The 20,829-nt window shown below is 36.3% G+C and overlaps 1 protein-coding gene across 3 annotated transcripts in view; it reads right to left on the reverse strand.

Annotated features, from left to right (window-relative positions):
• LOC123680417 (nitric oxide synthase-like protein) overlaps positions 1–20,829 on the reverse strand; it is a 171,100-nt gene that overhangs the window by 33,938 nt on the left and 116,333 nt on the right. For all 3 annotated transcript variants that reach the window (XM_045618310.1, XM_045618311.1, XM_045618309.1), the window contains exons 6-9: positions 12,197–12,371; positions 10,553–10,849; positions 673–767; positions 368–617 (exon numbers count right to left, since the gene is read on the reverse strand). In XM_045618310.1, coding sequence (XP_045474266.1) covers positions 368–617; positions 673–767; positions 10,553–10,849; positions 12,197–12,371 — 817 coding nt within the window. The remainder of the gene's footprint in view (positions 1–367; positions 618–672; positions 768–10,552; positions 10,850–12,196; positions 12,372–20,829) is intronic.

Raw genomic sequence — 20,829 nt, forward strand, 5'->3', positions numbered from 1 at the left:
TGTATCCCTACACACGTTCTATAATTTCATTGGTTTTCGAAGTTGAAAGCTTTATCGACCAATTTTCATCTTCAACGGATTGTCTGCCTTACAAAAATGATTTTTCTAGCAAAAAACTTCAGCTCAGGTAAAATATTTACCATCTGTATGTTTCAACTTTTCATAAGCCGCAGTTGATACAAAATTAAATGTCATAACGTCGCTCCGAATTTAAGTCAATCAATCAAAAAGAAGCTCATCTAGAAAAAACATGTGTTTTTGTTAACAACACATGTTGTTATTACCACATATCATGATGTTGTTGACCAAGCATTTAAGATTGTAAAATAACCAAAAAACAAAATTGATAAGGTTCAAGTGTACTCACCTCTCCATTTTCAGGAGGATCACCATTTCCAAAAGTGGATGTTACCACGAGAAGAAGAGCCTCATGTTCAATGCTAGAAATGTCATACTCCGACATCGAGTAAATCTGGGCATTGAAGGCATGACCGAAAATGTCCACCAACTTCTGTGCGTATGCTTCTGATTTTCCAGTCTCTGTTGCGTACAAGATGGTTGCTTTGATCCGCTTAGACAGGGCCTTCCCGAAAAGCTTGGAGGTGAATTTAACAGCCCTAGAGAATGGATGAGGTTAGGAAGGAATAATAATAATAATAATTGAGATCTTACCTAGCAATCTGTTTGAAGTGGAATTTTCTTCTAGGTTTTCTTGCTCTGTTTTCTCCTCTGCCTTTCTTCCATACATGGCTCTTCCAAGCCGGATCCTGGAAAAATAGTTTTTATCAAACACCCTGTTTTAGTTCGAATGTCTTACCAATCAGAAAATGATTGACCTTAATTGAATGGTCGTGGACTTTATCAATTGATGCAATAATGTGAAAGGTATTCGTACTCAAGTTTCCTAGTGTCAATTCAAAAAAATTCAAAAATCAAGGCAATAGGAGAAACTCCTCCATTAAAATTATTATTATTATTATTATTATTAAAGAAATTACAGAGTAGAGGCAAAAGCCTATGAACTCAAAGAAAGGTGAAAAAATAGTTGAACATACTATATATACAGACAACAGTAATAGAACTAAGAACCAGTACCAAACAAAAAAATAAGAGCATAAACAGAATGTTCAGATGCGAAACTCATTTTCAAACCAGGCATCAAGTCTGTTCCTGAAGGCATTTACGGAAGGTGCATTCACGACGTCACCGAGGAGTCTATTCCATAGACTGAACACTCTATTAGAAATGAAATATTCGCGGCACTTTCCACGAAAACTTTCACGCTTGAGTTTTAAACTGTGACCACGTAGATTGTTTGTGTTCAGTTGGTATAAATGCGAGATATCGGTACCGAACATTCCATGGATCGCACGAAAGGTTATGATTAAATCCCCGCGCAGCCGTCGATCCTCCAGTGAAGACAGCCCCATCCTCTCCAACCTCTCCGGATACGATGGTCTTAAGACACCATAAGGCAGACGAGTCACTCTGCGCTGAAACCCCTCCAAGAGCATCAGATCGCCTCTGAGCCAAGGGTGCCAAACAAGGCCGGCAAATTCTAAAATTGACCTCAGGTATGTTTTATAAATCGGGTCTACGGTAGCGACATCACATCCCTGGAACGATTTCTGTATAATAAAGAGGAGTCTTCTTGCTTTGTTCAGCGTTTCGGTTATGTGACTTGACCAGGAGAGATCACTGATAGTAGTCACACCCAAGTCAACGTGTGTGGTACAACCCTCCACTCTAAGGCCATCAATACAATAACTGTGTCGGGGATTGTTTGCACCCAGATAGAGAACACGACACTTTGACTGGTTAAGAGGTATTAGCCAACGAGATTACCAGAGGGAAACTCTATTAAGATCCTCTTGGAGTTGTCCATAGCAAGTCTCAGCCTCTCCGAAAAACTTGACATCGTCCGCATAGGATGCACTTGATGAGACAATAGAAGAAGTCAGATCACTTACATTTGCTAAAAACAAAGAGGATGGTATGCCGTTAACCATGGATAAATATATCAGCCAAATATCAGTCAAGGCTACGTTTGCAGCTCCATATCCTCTTTTTTCGCTGCCGTATGTACTGGTTCACTTCACGAACTCCATCTTCAATATCTTGAATCGTTTGTGTAGCATTGGCATATACATTATCTTTCTCATGACGTGAATCATATTGATACATTTCAAGGACCCAATCAGTGAAGATATGACGTTGCTGATGATCGCCCGGCTTGAGTTCTTGTGTTAACTGAACTTTGAAAGCATTAAAATCTATGTCTTTATGCAAATTACGCTGTGATGTCATTTGTGGAATGCCCAATATTGACGAGGAATCGACCAACCTGGGTTTTCGTGAACACTTCCGGTTACAGCAGCAATATTCTTTTTTGTTCTTGAGCGACGCGCACAGTTTCGATTCTTCACATTACAAGAGCTGGAATTTTTTCACCAGTTGCACTATTGCCGACCGAGAAGATGCTTCACGACTACCCAAAAGTGCTTCCCAAAAAAAAAACAGCAGAACTTTCTTCATTCCATGAGGAATCTTGCAATCGCGCGTAAAGAAAAAACGTAAACTAGTTTCGAAAGCCAAATCTTAGAAATTTTCCATTTGTTAGATATGTATATATTCTTGAATAATTTGAAAGCGAAGGTAGTGTTGTTCTTCTTCTTTATGAAATACATAATGAATTTAACCGTCTTTCAATGACGGTAATAGGGAATACTGTTTATATTGGTTGGTCTTCCATGTGTTATTTATTTTACAAGCAGCTTAGTGAAGGCGGTTTTGAGATTCTTATTGAATGGAATGTTGATAAACACAGTGGATCGAAATAACCTCAAGTTATTTTCAAAAATCAAGGATGAAATGAAAGGTCGCCAGGAAACTGGGCCAAATTGCTGCCCCCCAAATAGAAACGCTTGAAACTGTCACTTCACTTTTTCAGACCTAATGTCGGCCCTGGATACATACTCAGAGGGATGAGAACTATCGCCAGTTTCCTCCATGACTCAAATTCACTGACTGGTGCAAAGATTTGGAAGAATTGACAAGAAGTAAGAAGAGCAATTTTATAAAGTCAAAAACATCGTTCAATTAAAACACCTTGCTACTAATTGAGAAGTACTGCTATTTGAAACCCACAAAGTCAAATAATCTTGCTATGTCACAACATCTAAATCTGTTGAAAACCAATCGATCAATTCTCGAACTGGCGCCAGCTTATCAATAGAAGGTGCTATTCAAATTGTACATGCGAAAAGATTATAATAACGTTGTGAATCAATATCGAACCAACGTGAAATATTTCCAATTTTCCCGAGTAGTTCAACACATAAGCCGAAACCAATTTTTCAGGTGTTGCAACACCTTTTCTCACCCTTCTCTCCCTCAACAACAAACGTATTTCCAGTAACGTTTCCGCATAGGTGCCTGCGTCAATTCAATACGTCTCGCATATTCAGCTGAATCGGAACTATATGAACCGTATAATCATGCCATAACGCGTTTAAAGCTGTACGAATCTTTCGCAGGTTTAGAGAGGAATGGCGCCTTCTCAGACAAATTGTCGGTTGAGGAGCCGTTTATGGCGAAACGTTTAGAGTACTCGAGATGGTGGAAATATAGGAAATGAGAGAGTTCAGTTCAACAAGACAATTTTTTTGGACATTTGGGTTATGTTCTCTGGTTGAAGAGCAGAATTGCTTAGATAATACTTTTCGGTGAGATTTTCCATTGAAAAAGAGTTGTATAATTTTATACTTATGTTTCGAACATGCACTCACACAAAGGGTGCTTTTTGAGGCATAAGGATGTCTGTACTTTTTGAATTTTGAGACGAGAATAGTATCAAAGGTAATGTTTGACTCAGTAATGGCAAATCCATCTTCGAAGTGAATTCTGACAAGCCGAAAATACGATAAAGGCTGAACCATTCAACAGTCGACGCAACGCAATGCTAGCTAGACCCGATAGACGCGTCGATTGGCCTTGTGTCCATACATGTAAAGCCCCATTCGACGCGTCAATTCACTCGATGCGCCAATTCACTTTTGTAAGCACACCGGTTCGTTTTGCAGTACACAGTGAAAATAATAATCATATACATGGTCTTGAAATAGTTACTTGCGCTTTCAAAGCTGCCAAACCAGACATCTGTGTGATTTCTTTGAAAATAAGACTCGTTGAACTTTCAATTCTGCATCTTAGGAAATTATTTTTTATTACACACAGTGTTTCCAAAAAAATGTATTCGGCAAATGGGTGATTTTTCAAATAGATCATCACAAGTATTTTTATATGGTAGGTATATAGGTTCTTCATGAGGTGCTGATGCCAGCGATCTTCGTACAACAGCCTTGGCCTTGGTTTTTTCTGCTGCTGAATACTGTTGTTCAGTTTGGTTCAATAGTGTTCATGTTCATAAAATTGACGCACAGCTTTACGTTTCTATGAGAATTATCAGTGGAACTATTAGATCTACACGTTTACATTGGTTACCGGTGCTATCACATATAGTTCCGCCTCATATTCGTAGACAGGTTGCTGTCAAGAAATCATGGGATAAATTTCATTTCTACCCGAATTTATTTCCAATTGTATCTTACCTCCCAGATACTAGAACTTCTAGATTGAATGCACGCAAACCTTTATGGATTGATACCTTCCTTCAATCCGATGAAAGTGACAAGCAATTTTGGCGTTTGGAATGGAGTTCATGTAATGTCTTCAACAAAAGTCTTATAGTTGATCCTTCAGTGAAAGTTCTAGGTTTCAATCAAATTTGGTGTATTTTAAAATGACTTAGGACTGGTCAGTGGTCATAGTCGTTGTTATGGTATGCTCTTCAAATGGCATTCTATTGTTAGCCCACTTTGTGAGTGTAGTGTAAAAGAAATCATTGACCACGTGGTCCAATTTATAAATTTATAAATTTCATGGTGGTTTCCAGGCTATCCATTCAGTTAAAGATTCTTTTTTAAAATGAGTCGCTTACTTCAAATCAATATATTATATAGAAAACTTTCATTTTGTACTTCCTTCTTTTTTTTTTGTTTTAGGATTTGATTATAAAGTTGTCAACTTTCAAAATGAAGAATGAAGATTATTGGAATGCCGAGAAAATACTGATGTACTGCAAAATTTTATGTTTCTGGTTAAAAAAATTAACCAATATTTTCTTGACCACGAAACCAAAACAAAATATTGATCTGATCAATCACCTCTTCAGTGATGAGGTGAAAATGAGATGACGTGAAAAGAAGATGACGTGAAGTCAGAAGAATTTGTGGCTAGTCCTAGTTTTTTCATCAGCCGAATACGTTCTTGAATATACCTATATCTATAGTTTTAATCTACAAAGATGCAATTTGAGCATCAATAAACTTCATGTCAGTGCTCGTCTCATTTTTGAGCTCTAATTCTTATTCTTATTAAAAGGTTTCACCCGCTGATGATTAATCCGCTCTCAAACCTAGAATCTTAAATATTCAGGCTACGTACAAATCTTCACTGCCATAGTTAAGTTTTTTAATGAGTAAAATCCGGCTAGGGGTTCCGTAAATATATCCGTTCGAAATATTGTTAATTTCAAAACTGCATATGCAAACGAGATGAAAATTAGCAAAATTTCAGATTGATCGCAAACTATACCTACTATATTCAATATTTCGATGTTTTATCAGATCCTTTCAGAATAAGATTTTGTGTGTGTTTACAGAATAGTCATTTCAACTTCGTGAAAAGTTAGCTTTACCAAATGAACCTTAGAAAATTCAATTCAATTCAGTCTCTCAAAAATAGAAAGAAGCACATCTTTCAGAATTATTTCCATTATATCCGATGGAAAATAATGTTCCATAACCCGATTGAAGATATTGTTATCGAAGAAGGCAAATATTGGTAGGATAGATGGATCAACGAACTAAAAGAGTAATTCTTTTCAATTTGGCATAATTTTATTTATGACTTTCCACCTTTCGACACCTAACAATATTTGGTCATACTGGTATCTGATATACGGGTTTTTTATGGACCATTTCTCTTGCTGTATATAAAACTCGCCCGATCTGGTTTTATGTTTATCTCTTGATGGCCTAACGGTGATCTCTTGTAGACATTCACAACCTAGTAAAAAGGATTTTGGACTTTGACTTCGCTGAAAATTATTTCCTTAGTTGAATTGGGATATCATTCTTCATTTATCGAATTATCCTACTGCACAATACTTCAATTTATGCATTATTGAATTAATTTGCTGTAGAAGTGTATATTTCCTCTATTAAATCAAATTAGATTTCTCTTCTCTGATTATTACTAAGGTTCTCCATTTCTTGAAGTTGAAATCAGAAAAGCTCTTACTTGAAGTCAGAAGCTTATGAGCGCTCGTTCATCCATAAGCACTCATTACCTCGTAAAAACCACATAAACTTGAGTTGAAAGTATATAAATGAAGGTATATTTATTGTAATCCGCGCATGACTGACTAGTGCTCATAAGCTTCCGAATTCATATCATATCTATTTTTATTTTTACTCCAAGAAATTAAGAGTTTTTTCTTCCAATAATCTTCTTGATCCTTCTGTGGTTCTGATGACTGGATTAAATTTTAATTCCACTCGAAACATAGATTTTTATTTCATATCAACTCCAAATATCTCATCTCCTTCTCCATAGGTGTGAAATATTACGTAATTACATGAATATGTGATAATTTTTTTTTTTTTTAATATTCCTCTACCTGCATAGGGCGAGTTACGATGAGGAACAGGCACAAGCCTATTTTGAAGAAAGAAGAAGAATATTCCTTTTGAATTTTCTATTTGTACATACCTTCTCAACCAATAATATAATTAATCTACACAAAATTATGAAAAAAAATCAGTTTACGAATGAATGTCACCAAAGTGAAGTGAAAATGAATAAATATCCAATTTCAAAATGAAATGGACCAAGAGAGAAAAGGGAGAGGAAGTACCCGCAGCACATGAACTCACTCAATCAATTTTGAACCTCTCATTATGTTTCAAAATGAATTCTTTAACTTTTTCTTTTATTCTTTGGTTTTCTTTATTCCTCTCAAATTAATTGGAACAAAATTGAACAGTTTCGAACCATAGCATAAGAGACCTTTGTGTTAAAGACTTGCTGAAAAAAACAACTTTCAAATTTTTCCTATAAGTAGATCTAGTTGTTCTCGTATTTTTAACAGTGAAATTAGACTGTTTATGATATACCCACAATATGCACCGATAAATAAAAATGGTTCTAATGTTGAGACACCCAGTATTTAGTGTGTTTCCCCATTTTATACCGTGTGTTTCCCCATTGATAAAATAATTTCAAGAACGAAGTTATTCTCCACGAAATTATTTTTATCAATGGGGAAACACACTGTATATCAGGTTTCTATTTTTCTATCTTAATCAATAACCATAAGTGTAAATGATTCATTGTATCCATATAGATGAAAATAAAAATTCCCACACAAGTATTTATAATCCTTATGAAGAATGAATGCTATAATTTAAATATTAATGAAGTTGATGTTCTGCAATAAAAACCCTTGAATTTTTTTTCAGGAAATGATAATATTCAACATTCAATTAAGAGTATTCACCACATCGATGCAGTGGAAGAACATTAGCCTAAGTGAAAAAGTGTTCTACATTTTATGACAGGGAACTTCGTAATAAGCTTACCTATGTATAGAACATAAACCGATTAAGAATCAATAACAAGCTTTTGAACGAGGTTCTGCAGAATATCATAGGAGCTCAAAAGAGAGGAGAGACCAAATAAATTGGGCATTATCAATATATTATGCTGACTTTGTTGAATGTATATTATGGTCCTCAGTTGAGTGGAAAAGTTACTAGCTTGACTTCGCTGAGGTTAAAATGAAGACCTTTTTTATATAGGCGTACAACTTTGCTTCCGGGGTTTTTTTTTCCGAAATTCGAGGCATTACTGTAAAGAACTTATTGTCCATCACTGGCCACTACTTTCCCCCCTTTATTAAGTAATGCCTTCAATTCTGCATCTTCGAAAACCTTTTCTCTTTCACCGTCATGCCGGTTTTCGGTTTTCGACGTCAAAATCACCGTTCTTGAAGCCTAGAAACCTATCTCGGCACATTCTTCCACTACTAGCGGCCTCACCATAAGTAACTGAGAGCATTCGATGAGCCTCAGACGCAGATTTCTTCATATCAAATCAGAAAATTGAAACCTTCCGTATTTACGGGAGATTTTAATTTTCTCGATATTTGACGAGAATTTGTCTCGTAAGCTGACATATTTAATCGAGAATAACTTTATGATGCAGACACAAATCGACTAATATGTCGATGGCGTTATGTTTACGAATAACTAAGCTCATTGTATGGCATCTACGATCTATTTATTTCGACTACCACTTACCGCTACAGCCATCTATTTCAAAACGGTGGAAGTAAAGTTGTACATCTCATAATATTATCATTATTATATGTTATGATGAAGTTATTATTATCAGAATGTTGCGAACCTGAAGGAATATTATCTCAATTTCTGTATAGAGGAATAAATTTGTTTTCATAATTATCTATGAAAACTGTTCAAATCCTTCAGCTTCTTCAGTGAAAACATTTCCCTGAATATTTCTAGCTTCTCCTGAATAATTCTTATCCCGCAGCTACCACTGCCTTCTCCTTCATTCTACAGGGATTTCAGAAATTGAAGGAAATAGTTTCGATGAGAATTTACATCAATTTCGTGAAAGAGTGAACCTTTCTGAAATAGGGGGAGTATAATTCGAACGATTCCTATTCAGAAATCCCCAATTTTGCTGGACCCGTCTGGTTTGAACCGAAAAAATACATTTATCAATATTTGGGTCTTTTTCTCAAGGAGTTTCAGTGGTAAATCGGCTTAAATCTACAATTTTGTAATGGGGTACCGAATTCATGAAAACGTTTTTTTTGCTGATTCATTCATGGTTATTCATCGATAATTTCGAATAGTTAAATACTTTGAGATATTCAAATATCGACCATAATTATTTATTTAGGTACTAATTTCATGACTATCATTATGTGAATTGTCTGTATACATATCCTCAATCTTAACCACAATTCGTAAGCATTAATTATTCATGAGAATAATTTGATGTTATCAAATGCACGAATGAATTGAAATTTTTTTGAGATACAATGTTGATCAAGGATATAAAGGTGACTATTCTAAAATTATTTATGACATGCTTCGAAAAAAACGAGTTTCTTTCAATTTGGAGTCAAAAAGAAAAAATTATTCTCATCTTGGTAGGCCGAGTTGGATTGATATTTACATCTGAAAAGTATTGTGTCTTGATAGAAAAATAAATGATAAACAATAATGTTTAATCTGAGATTTTTTTCGTTGTTATTTTCAGTGCATAATGAATCCGCATATTCCCAATTAAAAATGCACATTTGAATATTTAGAATTCGATATTTCTCTAATTCTCGAATTTATAATAAGCAGAATATTTATTACTTTCAGTATCTACCTGCTGAAATTCAAGGTTTGGCAACTTTTGCTCTCCTACTGTCATCTGTTGTTTAACATCGTTTGACGCGCTTGAAGTTTGTTTTCTGACTTTCAGATATATTTAGGTATTTATTTCAATATATTTTGAGTTAAAATGAAACGCTGATTCACGATTCACTGTGGGACATAAGAAGTGCGTTTTTCGCGGAGAAACTCGCGAATTGAGTGAAATATCGTATTACTGATATGTTTTCATTTCCGCGCGCTTCATGTCAAATTTGATAGTTCATGTTGGGGACAAAATTTGCTCACTGAAAATGACATATGCTTCCTCTATCTATGTTTATTACTCTGAGGTATAAACCTATCAACTCAAATGAAAACAAGAAAATACAAAAAGGAGAAGAAGTACGATTTCCAAGTGTGTAATATCATACGATATTAATTATCTATCTGGTTAATGTATCAACAAAAATGCCCTCAACATAATCATTGTCAAACAGAAGATTTCCAAGCTATTTCATAGGAATCATAATCGAAAGTAAACCAAGGAGAATGCATGTCATCAAGGGAGAGTAGCGATATACCGGTTATTAGGTATCATCAGTACCGCATAACTCAACCCAAGATGACGAACAAACGAAATTTGTATTCTCTTCATTCATTACCAAGTGCAGGTTTTAGCCAATTTTATATTATTTATCAAATGAAAACATTTCAAAGAAGAATGATAACAAAGAATAAAGCTCCAATGGGGAAGAACTGAGGAAAAATAAACAAAAATATCGAACTGGTAGAAGTATAGATCAAGAGTTAACCACATGGAAACGTGTTGCAATAGGAGGTGAGTTGCGATATACCGGCTTAGCTTTTTCAAATCATTTGGTTGTCACCGTTGGTTGGAGTATATGATACTGCTCTTAAAGGAGCAACCTCACCTCTGATGGAAGGAGATTTCCTCTGGGGTAACCTCTTGCTCTAACCAGCCAGTCCGTTATATTTGGTCATTCGAAAAGATAACCATCACTATTTTTTCTTACCTGGTATTCATAAGAGGGCTTCAAATAATACAAGGCCATCTCTTGATGAAATACAGGAGTGGCAGATCCTGACAGTGGTGGTACGATCCAAACCCAATCCGAAGGACATCCGTTCCTCAGCCTATTTTCATTGTCCAGATGTTTCATGAAGGACTCTGAAGCTGTATGGTGGTCCACTATGGTAACTCCCTTCAGTTGGAAACTATGTAACACAGCCACGTTGCATTCTATCATTGCTTTATCCTTCCATAAGGATACTGGTGTTCTTATGTCCAGACCCATCTTCAAAGCTACTGTCTGAAGAGAAAGAAAAGAGCTAGTAAGTTACAATATTCTTATTCTAAAAGAACTTGTTTGAAATTTAAAGGAAAAGCGAAAGTGTATTTTTCTTAAATATTTCAGAACCAAACATCATATCTTCGGCTGTAGAAAAAGTAATAATTAAAAAAGTATTAATCATTCCGCGAATTCAAAGTCAAAATATATCCAGCTGACAATTTTCTGAAAATATCGAAAAATCAAAATAAAATAACATTGCTCAATATAAAGTGAGTAGTTCAACATAAATAGGTTTTTTTGATAGAATTTCAAAATGGCTTGAGTCAAATTCTATGTTGGATAGTGATTTTAATTCTAAATTATGAAGCAATTTGTAGGTATTGAAGGCTTCATATCAGATGAAACAAATCCTGAAAAATCAAAGGAAATAAATACGCTTTTAAAAGTTAAAAAAAACGTGGAACATAAATTTTGCTGTGCATACCCAAATTTCTATTGCTACGTATAGTGACGAATGTAAGAGGTGAATGTTTTCTTTCAAACTATTCGAAACATCGAATGTTATGACAGCCGTATTGGCCCGATATGAAAAGCTGACATTCTCTATCCGAATTTCCTATTCTAACGAATTTCTGGTCGGAAAATTCAGATTGATTCTGTGAATTTTGTGTTCAACAGTAATATTCCAAGGTAAATATTAACTGATTCAGTTCTTTTCGAGCCGAATTTTCCTCAGAATTGAATGAAAATATTTGGATGTTACTTATAGAGGAAAAACTCATTATTTTTCACTTTCACACAGGAAATTTCCCGAGAGATAGCTAGGGGATGTATCAGCAGATGAAAGTTTTATTAATGTTCGGCAAATTGTGTGCATTTGCGTCGAACAAATAATTTTTTTAGTTTGAAATTCAATGAATAATAACATTTCTCTAAGGAACAACGTGATTAATATTTCAGTTAGTATATTGTCTGAAATAGAAATAATTTTTTTCGAACCATTCAATGACCTGACTCGTTTTCGTTATCAAAACAATGCCAGCTCTGAAAATTATGTTTTCTCCTCTGAAAGAGTCAGAAAATTCACAATATTACATACATGAAATTACATACTTTCAGAAATACACATACCAGGAAAAAGATCAAATATATTGCAATATTCGTAAACTAAATTGTCTTTCTGGTGATATACAGGGTGTTACCAAATTGGAATTTGAAATCATCTTTCATGAAACAAATCCTTGAATAATTACACTTTTCAGAAGAAAAAAAATTTTTTTTCACCACTAAAGCTTCTTCTGTAGTCTACCAGTATACTCGGAAGCAATATTACACAAGACTAACTACGACAAACCATTCACGTACCTCAAGCATATTCATACGATGTGGATCACATATATTCCTGCAGCCGATTTCCGTGCTCATGTACCAACCATTGAATGGGGCTGCTGTAAACTGGATTCCACCACAATCGAACATCATGTTGGACACAGCTGGTAAAGTGTACCATCTAATGTCCAGTTCTTCGAACCACTCATACCTAGAAGAAATGAAGGAATGATAAATATGGAAAAATATCGTTATATCTGGTAATCATATATCAAAAGTTCATATAAAATATAGAAAAATAACAATTTTTCTGTCAATTATGATGAAAGTTGTACACCTAACTAGTTATTGAGTACATTGTTTTTCAAGGATGCATTTGCCGGAAGAATGAAGAGCACCAGACATTGTTTTTTTTTTGTCAAATATAACTCCTTGATATTGTGCCTTTGAAATGTTTCGATCGGATGTTGAAATTGAAGGAAATGAAGCGATATAACGGGTGTTTTTTTTCGAGGTATATAACTTTGAGTTGGCATTACTGTTCAAGATGGCAACTTATTTAACAGCTGTCAAGTGATTTATTCTCAGTTTGGTTTGGCAATTCATCATGAATAGACTCACGCCTGAACAACGCTTGCAAGTAGTGCAACTTCATTTCGAAAATAATGGTTCTGTGCGGAATACGTATCGCGCACTACGTCCATTTTATTTTGTTTAGCTATGAAGCGCACTTCTGGCTGAATGGCTACGTCAACAAACAAAACTGCCGCATTTGGAGTGAAGCTAATCCTCAAGTGTATGTCGAAGCACCGTTACATCCAAAAAAACTGACTGTTTGGTGAGCTTTATGGGCTGGTGGAATCATTAGTTCGTACTTCTTCAAAAACGATGATGGCGAGAACGTTTCAGTCAATGGTGATCGGTATAGATCCATGATTACTAACTTTTTCATTCCTGAATTGAACAACCATGATGTCCAGGAGCTGTGGTTCCAACAAGACGGCGCAACATGTCACACAGCTCGTGCCACAATCGGTTTATTGAAAGACACGTTTGGTGACCGCCTAATTTCAAGTTTTGGACCTGTGAATTGGCCTCCACGATCTTGTGATTTAACACCGCTAGACTACTTTCTGTGGGGCTATGTAAAGTCATTGGTCTATGCGGATAAGCCACAAACCCTTGACCATTTGGAAGACAACATTCGCCGTGTTATTGCCGATATACGGCCACAAATGTTGGAAAAAGTCATTGAAAATTAGACGTCCAGATTGGACTACATCTGAGCCAGCCGTGCCGGTCATATGCCAGAAATCATTTTTAAAATGTAATGCCATAAGGTTACCTTGCAGATAAATAAAATTCATGTCAATCGAATAATACATGGTTGTTTTATTGCAATTTGAAGTTCTATTAATAACCTTTAAGAACTGATTTCACTTAATGAATTCTTCCAAATACCCACACCTCCGAAATTCGTATCATTAAACTGGATATGATTATGAAAACCGAAACTTTTCTTCCACAAAAAATCCTGAAGGATACTTCAGAAGAATAACCTTTTTTTCGTCGAATGCAGAACACCGTACATTTCCCCAATGATCCATTTTCAGTGAGCGGAGATATCACCTTCTTTTTCAACTGGAGGGTGGTTTATGCGTTGAACTGGAACGCGCCACTTGAGAAACAATTCGAAAGGATGAAATCCCTAGTTGACTAAATTTCTGTTGAGAATGAGGGAATAAATGGGGACATAATAGAGTTTCAAGTTCTGTCTTTGTGGAGGTGGATTATAGCAGAAGGCACAATGCCAGACTTTCATTTCGAGTGCCCGATCCCACTAATAATATTAAATCTATTTTTTCCCTCTACTCCTTTTCGTGGTCAACAATTTCACATTCCCATTGTTATGTATACTGGGTGTTTAATCATAAACTGGACAAATGTATATAGTCGTGTAGATGACAAGGGAGAAACATATTTGCCTCATGGCATATACCTCGTTTTCGAAGCATAAGCGAGAAACAGGGTGATTGACGTCATTTGTGAGCAATATTCTATTGAATGTGGTCGTTTGTGTATAACCTTTAAAGTTACGATTTCTGAAGCTCCATCAATGCAGAATTCCTCCATAAATCACAAGATTCGAAATATCATTCGTCCTGTTCTTTACTAAATACACTTCTTCTTCTTCAGCCCTCTTTCATTCAGTGTTGGACATAGGCCACTTCCAGCTTTTTCCATGCTTCTCTGTTTTTTGCTGTTCTCATTCATTGCTTGCCGGCTGCATCGACTATGTCGTCTATCCATCTTTTTCTCGGTCTTCCTATGCTTCTTTTCGCCTCTCGAGGTCTCCAAAACGTCACTTCGTGTGACCATCTCGGCACACTCTGCCTTGTAACATGTGCCACCCACTGCCACTTAAGTTTCGCTATTCTACTCATGATGTCAGTTACTCTAATCTTTTTTCGTATTTCGGTGTTCGGAATTCTGTCCCTCAAGCTTATACCCAGCATCATCCTTTCCAAGGACCTTTGAGTTACTCTCAGTTGTTCTGCCACTTTTTTCGTTATTGCCATAGTTGCCACTAGTAATATTCAGCTGTCGTAGGTTTTGCGTTTTAAGTGTAGAGGAATATTTTTGTCCTTAAAGTTGAAACTCAGTTTGCCGAAGGCTGCCCATTCTAAGCGTATTATTCTACCAATTTCCAAGATTTGATTTTCTTTTTCATTTTTAATCATATGCCCCTAATATACACATTGTTCCACCTTCTCTATGCTCTAAATACACACATCGTAAAAAGTCTTGGCCCCCCTATCAACTCTCGAATTGTTGAATGTAATATGATAATTCTTTATGTGTGGAATCTTCACTATCTTATCACTTGAATGTGAGCAATAAACCAGCAAAAAATGTTTCTTAATCTGAATAATACAGGTGTATTCGAAGTTAATTAGTTGTCAGACGATAACGAGAGTTGTAATATTGAGAATATTTCGTGGGAAATGCCAAGACATCCAATTTCTCATCTTGATCGGGCAAGAATAATAGCCCTACATCAATATGTAGTCCTTAAATTGATACTAATGTCCTCTACACTACTACAACGTTTTGTTGTTTGAAATCAAAGAAGAATATATTGGGTGTTTTTTTTCGAGGTATATAACTTTAAGTTGGCATTACTGTTCAAGATGGCGACCGATTTAACAGCTGTCGAGTGATTTATTCTGTTTGGTGTGACAATTCATCATGAATAGACTCACGCCTGAACAACGCTTGCAGATAGTGCAATTTTATTTCGAAAATAATATTTCTGTGCGAAATACGTATCGCGCACTACGTCCATTTTATTTTGTTTAGCGATGAAGCGCACTTCTGGTTGAATGGTTACGTCAACAAACAAAACTGCCGCATTTGGAGTGGAGCTAATCCTCAAGTGTATGTCGAAACACCGTTACATCCAGAAAAACTGACTGTTTGGTGCGCTTTATGGGCTGGTGGAATCATTGGTCCGTATTTCTTCAAAAACGATGATGGCCAGAACGTTACAGTCAATGGTGATCGGTATAGAGCCATGATTACTAACTTTTCCATTCCTGAATCGAACAACCATGATGTCCGGGAGCTGTGGTTCCAACAAGACGGCGCAACATGTCACACAGCTCGTGCCACAATCGATTCATTGAAAGACACGTTTGGTGACCGCCTAATTTCACGTTTTGGACCTGTGAATAGGCCTCCAAGATCTTGTGATTTAACACCGCTAGACTACTTTCTGTGGGGCTATGTAAAGTCATTGGTCTATGCGGATAAGCCACAAACCCTTGACCATTTGGAAGACAACATTCGCCGTGTTATTGCCGATATACGGCCACAAATGTTGGAAAAAGTCATCGAAAATTGGACGTCCAGATTGGACTGCATCCGAGCCAGCCGTGGCGGTCATATGCCAGAAATCATATTTAAAATATAATACCACAAGATTATCTTGCGGATAAATAAAATTCATGTCAATCGAATAATCCATCGTTGTTTTATTGCAATTTAAAGTTCGATAGCTCTAAAAAAACACCCTTTATTTATACGTGTTAACATGACATCTTCCAGCTAGCCATAATCAATCCAGGTACTTTCAGAACGATGTATCACGCAACCTCTATAAGATTTCAAATTCCCAGGTAACGACATTCATGAATTTACGATCCCCTCTAACTAAAAAATGACCTGTCTCTGCGTTTTCTCGAAAAACTCATCTCGTTGGAATAGAAACTATAAAATTCGAGTATTAATTTTATCACTATACATGTTTTATGATCCTATTCCACATCACTTCATGAATTGGAAACTATCCAATCACACCATCATTATCTTCGTTCCTACATGGAGAACATAAATCAAGATAATGCTTTTAAATAATGTAAATATATGCCTTGGAGCCATTAACACAGATAATGCAAATTGGGGAGATTCAAAGCTTCTCGATATTCTGCAGTGAGGAGACCACAAATCCCTTCTAGTATAGTACAGGGTGAAGCCAGAGTAGCTCTAAATATTTGTTCTGGAACTGAAGCGGGTGTTTCAACAAACGTATATACAATGATTTATATCGAAGGCGTTTTGTTATTCATTTCGTTGGGGAAGATAATGAAATAGTCTTAGATCAAATAATACTGAATTTTCCAATAAGAGGTTTCATTTTGAATAGTACGCTTTCTTGACGGTTGTCACTTCAGAAGCTGCTATCTTTTGACATTTGACTAGTAAAAACTACGCCTTTACTAAAAATGGAATGCTCTCAGAGTAATGAACATAGATAGAGGGAGCATCTAATGTCATCAGTAAGCAAATTTTGTCCTCAACATGAACTCTCAAATTTGACATGAAGCGCGCGGAAATGAAAACATATCAGTGATACGATATTTCACTCAATTCGTGAGTTTCTCCACAAAAAACGCACTTCTTATGTCGCGTAGTGAAACGTTTCATATTAACTCAAAATTTATTGAAATAAATACCTAAATATATCAGAAATTCAGAAAACAAACTTCAAGCGTGCCAAACGACCTGAAACAACCGACGACACTAGGAGAGCAAAAGTTGCCTAACCTTGGATTTCAGCAGGTAGTTACAGAAAATAATAATGAATATTCTGCTTGTTATAAATTCGAGAATTAGGAAAAAGATAGGATTACAAATATTGAAATTTGCATATTCAATTGGGAATCAATCAAATAAATATATTTCATTCAATACAGGGTGGCCATTTGAAAACGAAACAGACGAGATTACAGACGAAATAAAGTTTTTCAATAGAAATGCTCGGACAGGTCGATTTCTGTTTCGAGAGGGACAACTTAAGATGTAGGTTAGGGATGCATAGGGCTTCAACCCTTGCTGCTACAACCCCCACCCCCAATTTTTGAATAGGGAAGATGGGGTGAGTATACCTCATTTGAAAGGTATTTTTATACTGATTTCAGCACAGTAATTGTTTTTTCATTTTATGCATTAGTTCTCAAAATATTCTTAACTAAGTATTTGAAAATGAAGTGGTGTTTTCATGGCACTTGTAGTGTTTTGTGAAAAATCGACATTTTGAGCTTCAAAACAACCATGACTGTGGCTTCCTTCCTAACTAACTAACGCATGAATATTTCGACAACTAATGCATAAAATGAAAAAACAATTACTGTGCTGAAATCAGTATAAAAATACCTTTAAATTGAGGTATCACTCACCCCATCTTCCCTATTCAAAAATTGGGGGTGGGGTTGTAGCAGCAAGGGTTGAATCGCTATGCGTCCGTAACCTACATCTTAAGTTGTCCCCCTCGAAACAGGAGTCGACCTGTCCGAGCATTTCTATCGAAAAACTTTATTTCGTCTGTAATCTCGTCTGTTTCGTTTTCAAATGGCCACCCTGTATAATATACATTCAAAACGATATAGTAAAATTGTGGATTTGAAAATATATCACAATCCGACTACGTAATCTGACTATGTAGTGGGAGATATGCGAATATTGCGTATAATACCTCTATCTATGTTTATTACTCTATGGGAATGATATACGCTTCAAGCACTCAATTAAATTGTTAACATTATTTACAAAAAAAGTGAAAATTTTGCAGTCACGGTTTGCAAGGCCAAAGTATACCTTCTGGGTTGATTGTCATGAAGAAATTCCTCGGCTGACACTAGTGGAAAAATTCGAGCTGTTTGGACAAGTGATATGAAGAGTTGAAACCTCATGAGTTACTCGAAAACATTTGAGAATATTGCTGCTGTAGCCATTGTGTTTATTTCACGTTTTGGACCTGTAAATTGGCCTCCAAGATCTTGTGATTTAACACCGCTAGACTACTTTCTGTGAGGCTATGTAAAGTTATTAGTCAATGCGGATAAGCCACAAACCCTTGACCATTTGGAAGACAACATTCGCCGTGTTATTGCCGATATACGGCCACAAATGTTGGAAAAAGTCATCGAAAATTGGACGTCCACATTGGATTACATCCGAGCCAGCCGTAGCAGTCATATGCCAGAAATCATATTTGAAATGTAATGCCACAAGATTATCTCGCGGATAAATAAAATTCATGTCAATCGAATAATCCATCGTTGTTTTATTGCAATTTAAAGTTCTATAGCTCTAAAAAAACCACCCTTTACTTGTTGAAAAGGCTTTTCATTCTCAACGGATCACTATTTGGTACGGTTTTTGAGCTGGTGGTGTGATTGGACATTACTTATTCAAAAATGTTAGGCTGCTGGTGCAGCTGTTACTGTAAATGAAATACGCTACCGAGCTATGGTTAATGATTTTTCATTGCCAGAATTGAAGAAAGATGGTGATGTGAATGACGTTCATTTTCAGCAAGACAAAATCACAGTTGTTGCCATCAGTAATAATAGTTTGGACTTTTCCTAGTCCGATTTGGTTTGTTTATTTAATTCCGCTCGTTCATCGTTCGAGTGTTAGTTGTTTTTTCCTCAAATTGGAGTTTGATTTAATGTCAATCCTAAATGTTCACTGTTAAATGTTATCTAAACCGACAATTCCATAAGCACCTGAGACAACTCTCAAAAGATTAGAGCTTGTGCTACTTAGGAGAATAGGAACATACAAAAATGTGTAGGCCATAAAATTCAATTTTACGAAGTGTACAACTCCTGCAGAATTGATAAACCTCTTCGCCTCCAATTTTACATAAAGTTTTTATAATACATTCGAAATCCTCGATTTGTGCGGGTTCATGCTAAATAGAAGGCGAATAAATAATTCGGCAGCAGACCATTCTGTCACTCTCCCTCACACACTTATTCACATGGGAGAAGCTTAGTAAACTAACTGACAAAGAAACTGCAACACCCAGAAGAAGTCGTTTAAATTTAATTTTTTTTTTTTGGTAGAACATAGATAGTATAACAAGGAGTGAATGATTGAATTTTGAGAACAAGGCCATATTGTAACTGTCCAAACGGTTTACTGCCAGATAAGGTCTTTTGGACTGCAGCATTATCGACCCCATCTTGTGTTACCTCTGACTGTTGATCATCGCCGGCAACGATTACAGTGGTGCAGAAAACGTCAAAATTGAAATGTGAAATGGCTTCAAGTTGTCTTTTCTGATGAATCTCGATTATTCTTGGGTGCACATGATGACCGAAGAAGGGTTAGACAACGTCGGGGAGAAAGACGTGAACCTCAGTTTGATGTTGAGCGTAATTTACACCGTATGGGTGTTACTGCACATGCAAGTAGGTCACCTTCAGTCTTTATTCGAGGTAACATGACAGCTCTGCCTTACCTTCAAGAAATAGTGGAGCCATATGTTCTCCCTTACCTTAACCGGCTAGAGAATCCAATATTTCAGCAAGATAATGCTCTACATCGTGTTATCAGAGTTAGTTTAAACTTTTTCCATGAGAACCATGAGAATCTTTTGCCATGGTCGCCCAGATCCCCCGATCTTTCGCCCATAGAGCTTGTTTGGGACATTATGGGTAGAAGGCTTGGAAATTTACCCCAGCTCCACTGACTTTAACGACTCTGAGACATGAAGTACAGGTAGCCTGGAATAGTATCCTTCAAGAAGAAATAGACCATCTTATTCTATCAATGCCGAGACGCGTTAGGGAATGTATAGATGTAGGATCCAATTAGTTCCCTGTAACTAATGAGATGGTCAACCGGATGCTTGGAGACCTATTAATTTCTTCAAGTGTCGAGGGCATGACACTTTCAATGAATTTACAGGGAACAAATTGTTATTTTACATAATGTGAAAAGGATGTGTTATTCTTCGAAGTGTCGAAGATATGTCAAGAGTTGTAAATCTTGAAGAGATTTATTGGGGGGTTGATAAGGTTCGAAGACAACACGGTCGTACCAGATGTCTAACATCTGTTTATCAGGTTTTAGTCCTTCTAGAATATTCGATTTCCAGGAATCCGCGAAGATCTTTGTCGGCGGTACGGCAAAGCTCTTATTGGACTAGGGGATGGTACTTTCCCCTAAGGGTGTAGCCAAGACGAAAAGAAGGGAGGTCGATATTCGAGACAGGGTAGTTTCAATCGGCAGAGACACGAAAAGACGTTTCGCGGACTAGATTAAGACGAGTCGCGAACAAGTTAAAGACGAGACGACCGAAAACTTGAAATACGACG

Source organism: Harmonia axyridis, chromosome 5 (genome assembly GCF_914767665.1).
Source record: "Harmonia axyridis chromosome 5, icHarAxyr1.1, whole genome shotgun sequence".
NCBI classification, from domain to species: Eukaryota; Metazoa; Arthropoda; class Insecta; order Coleoptera; family Coccinellidae; genus Harmonia; species Harmonia axyridis.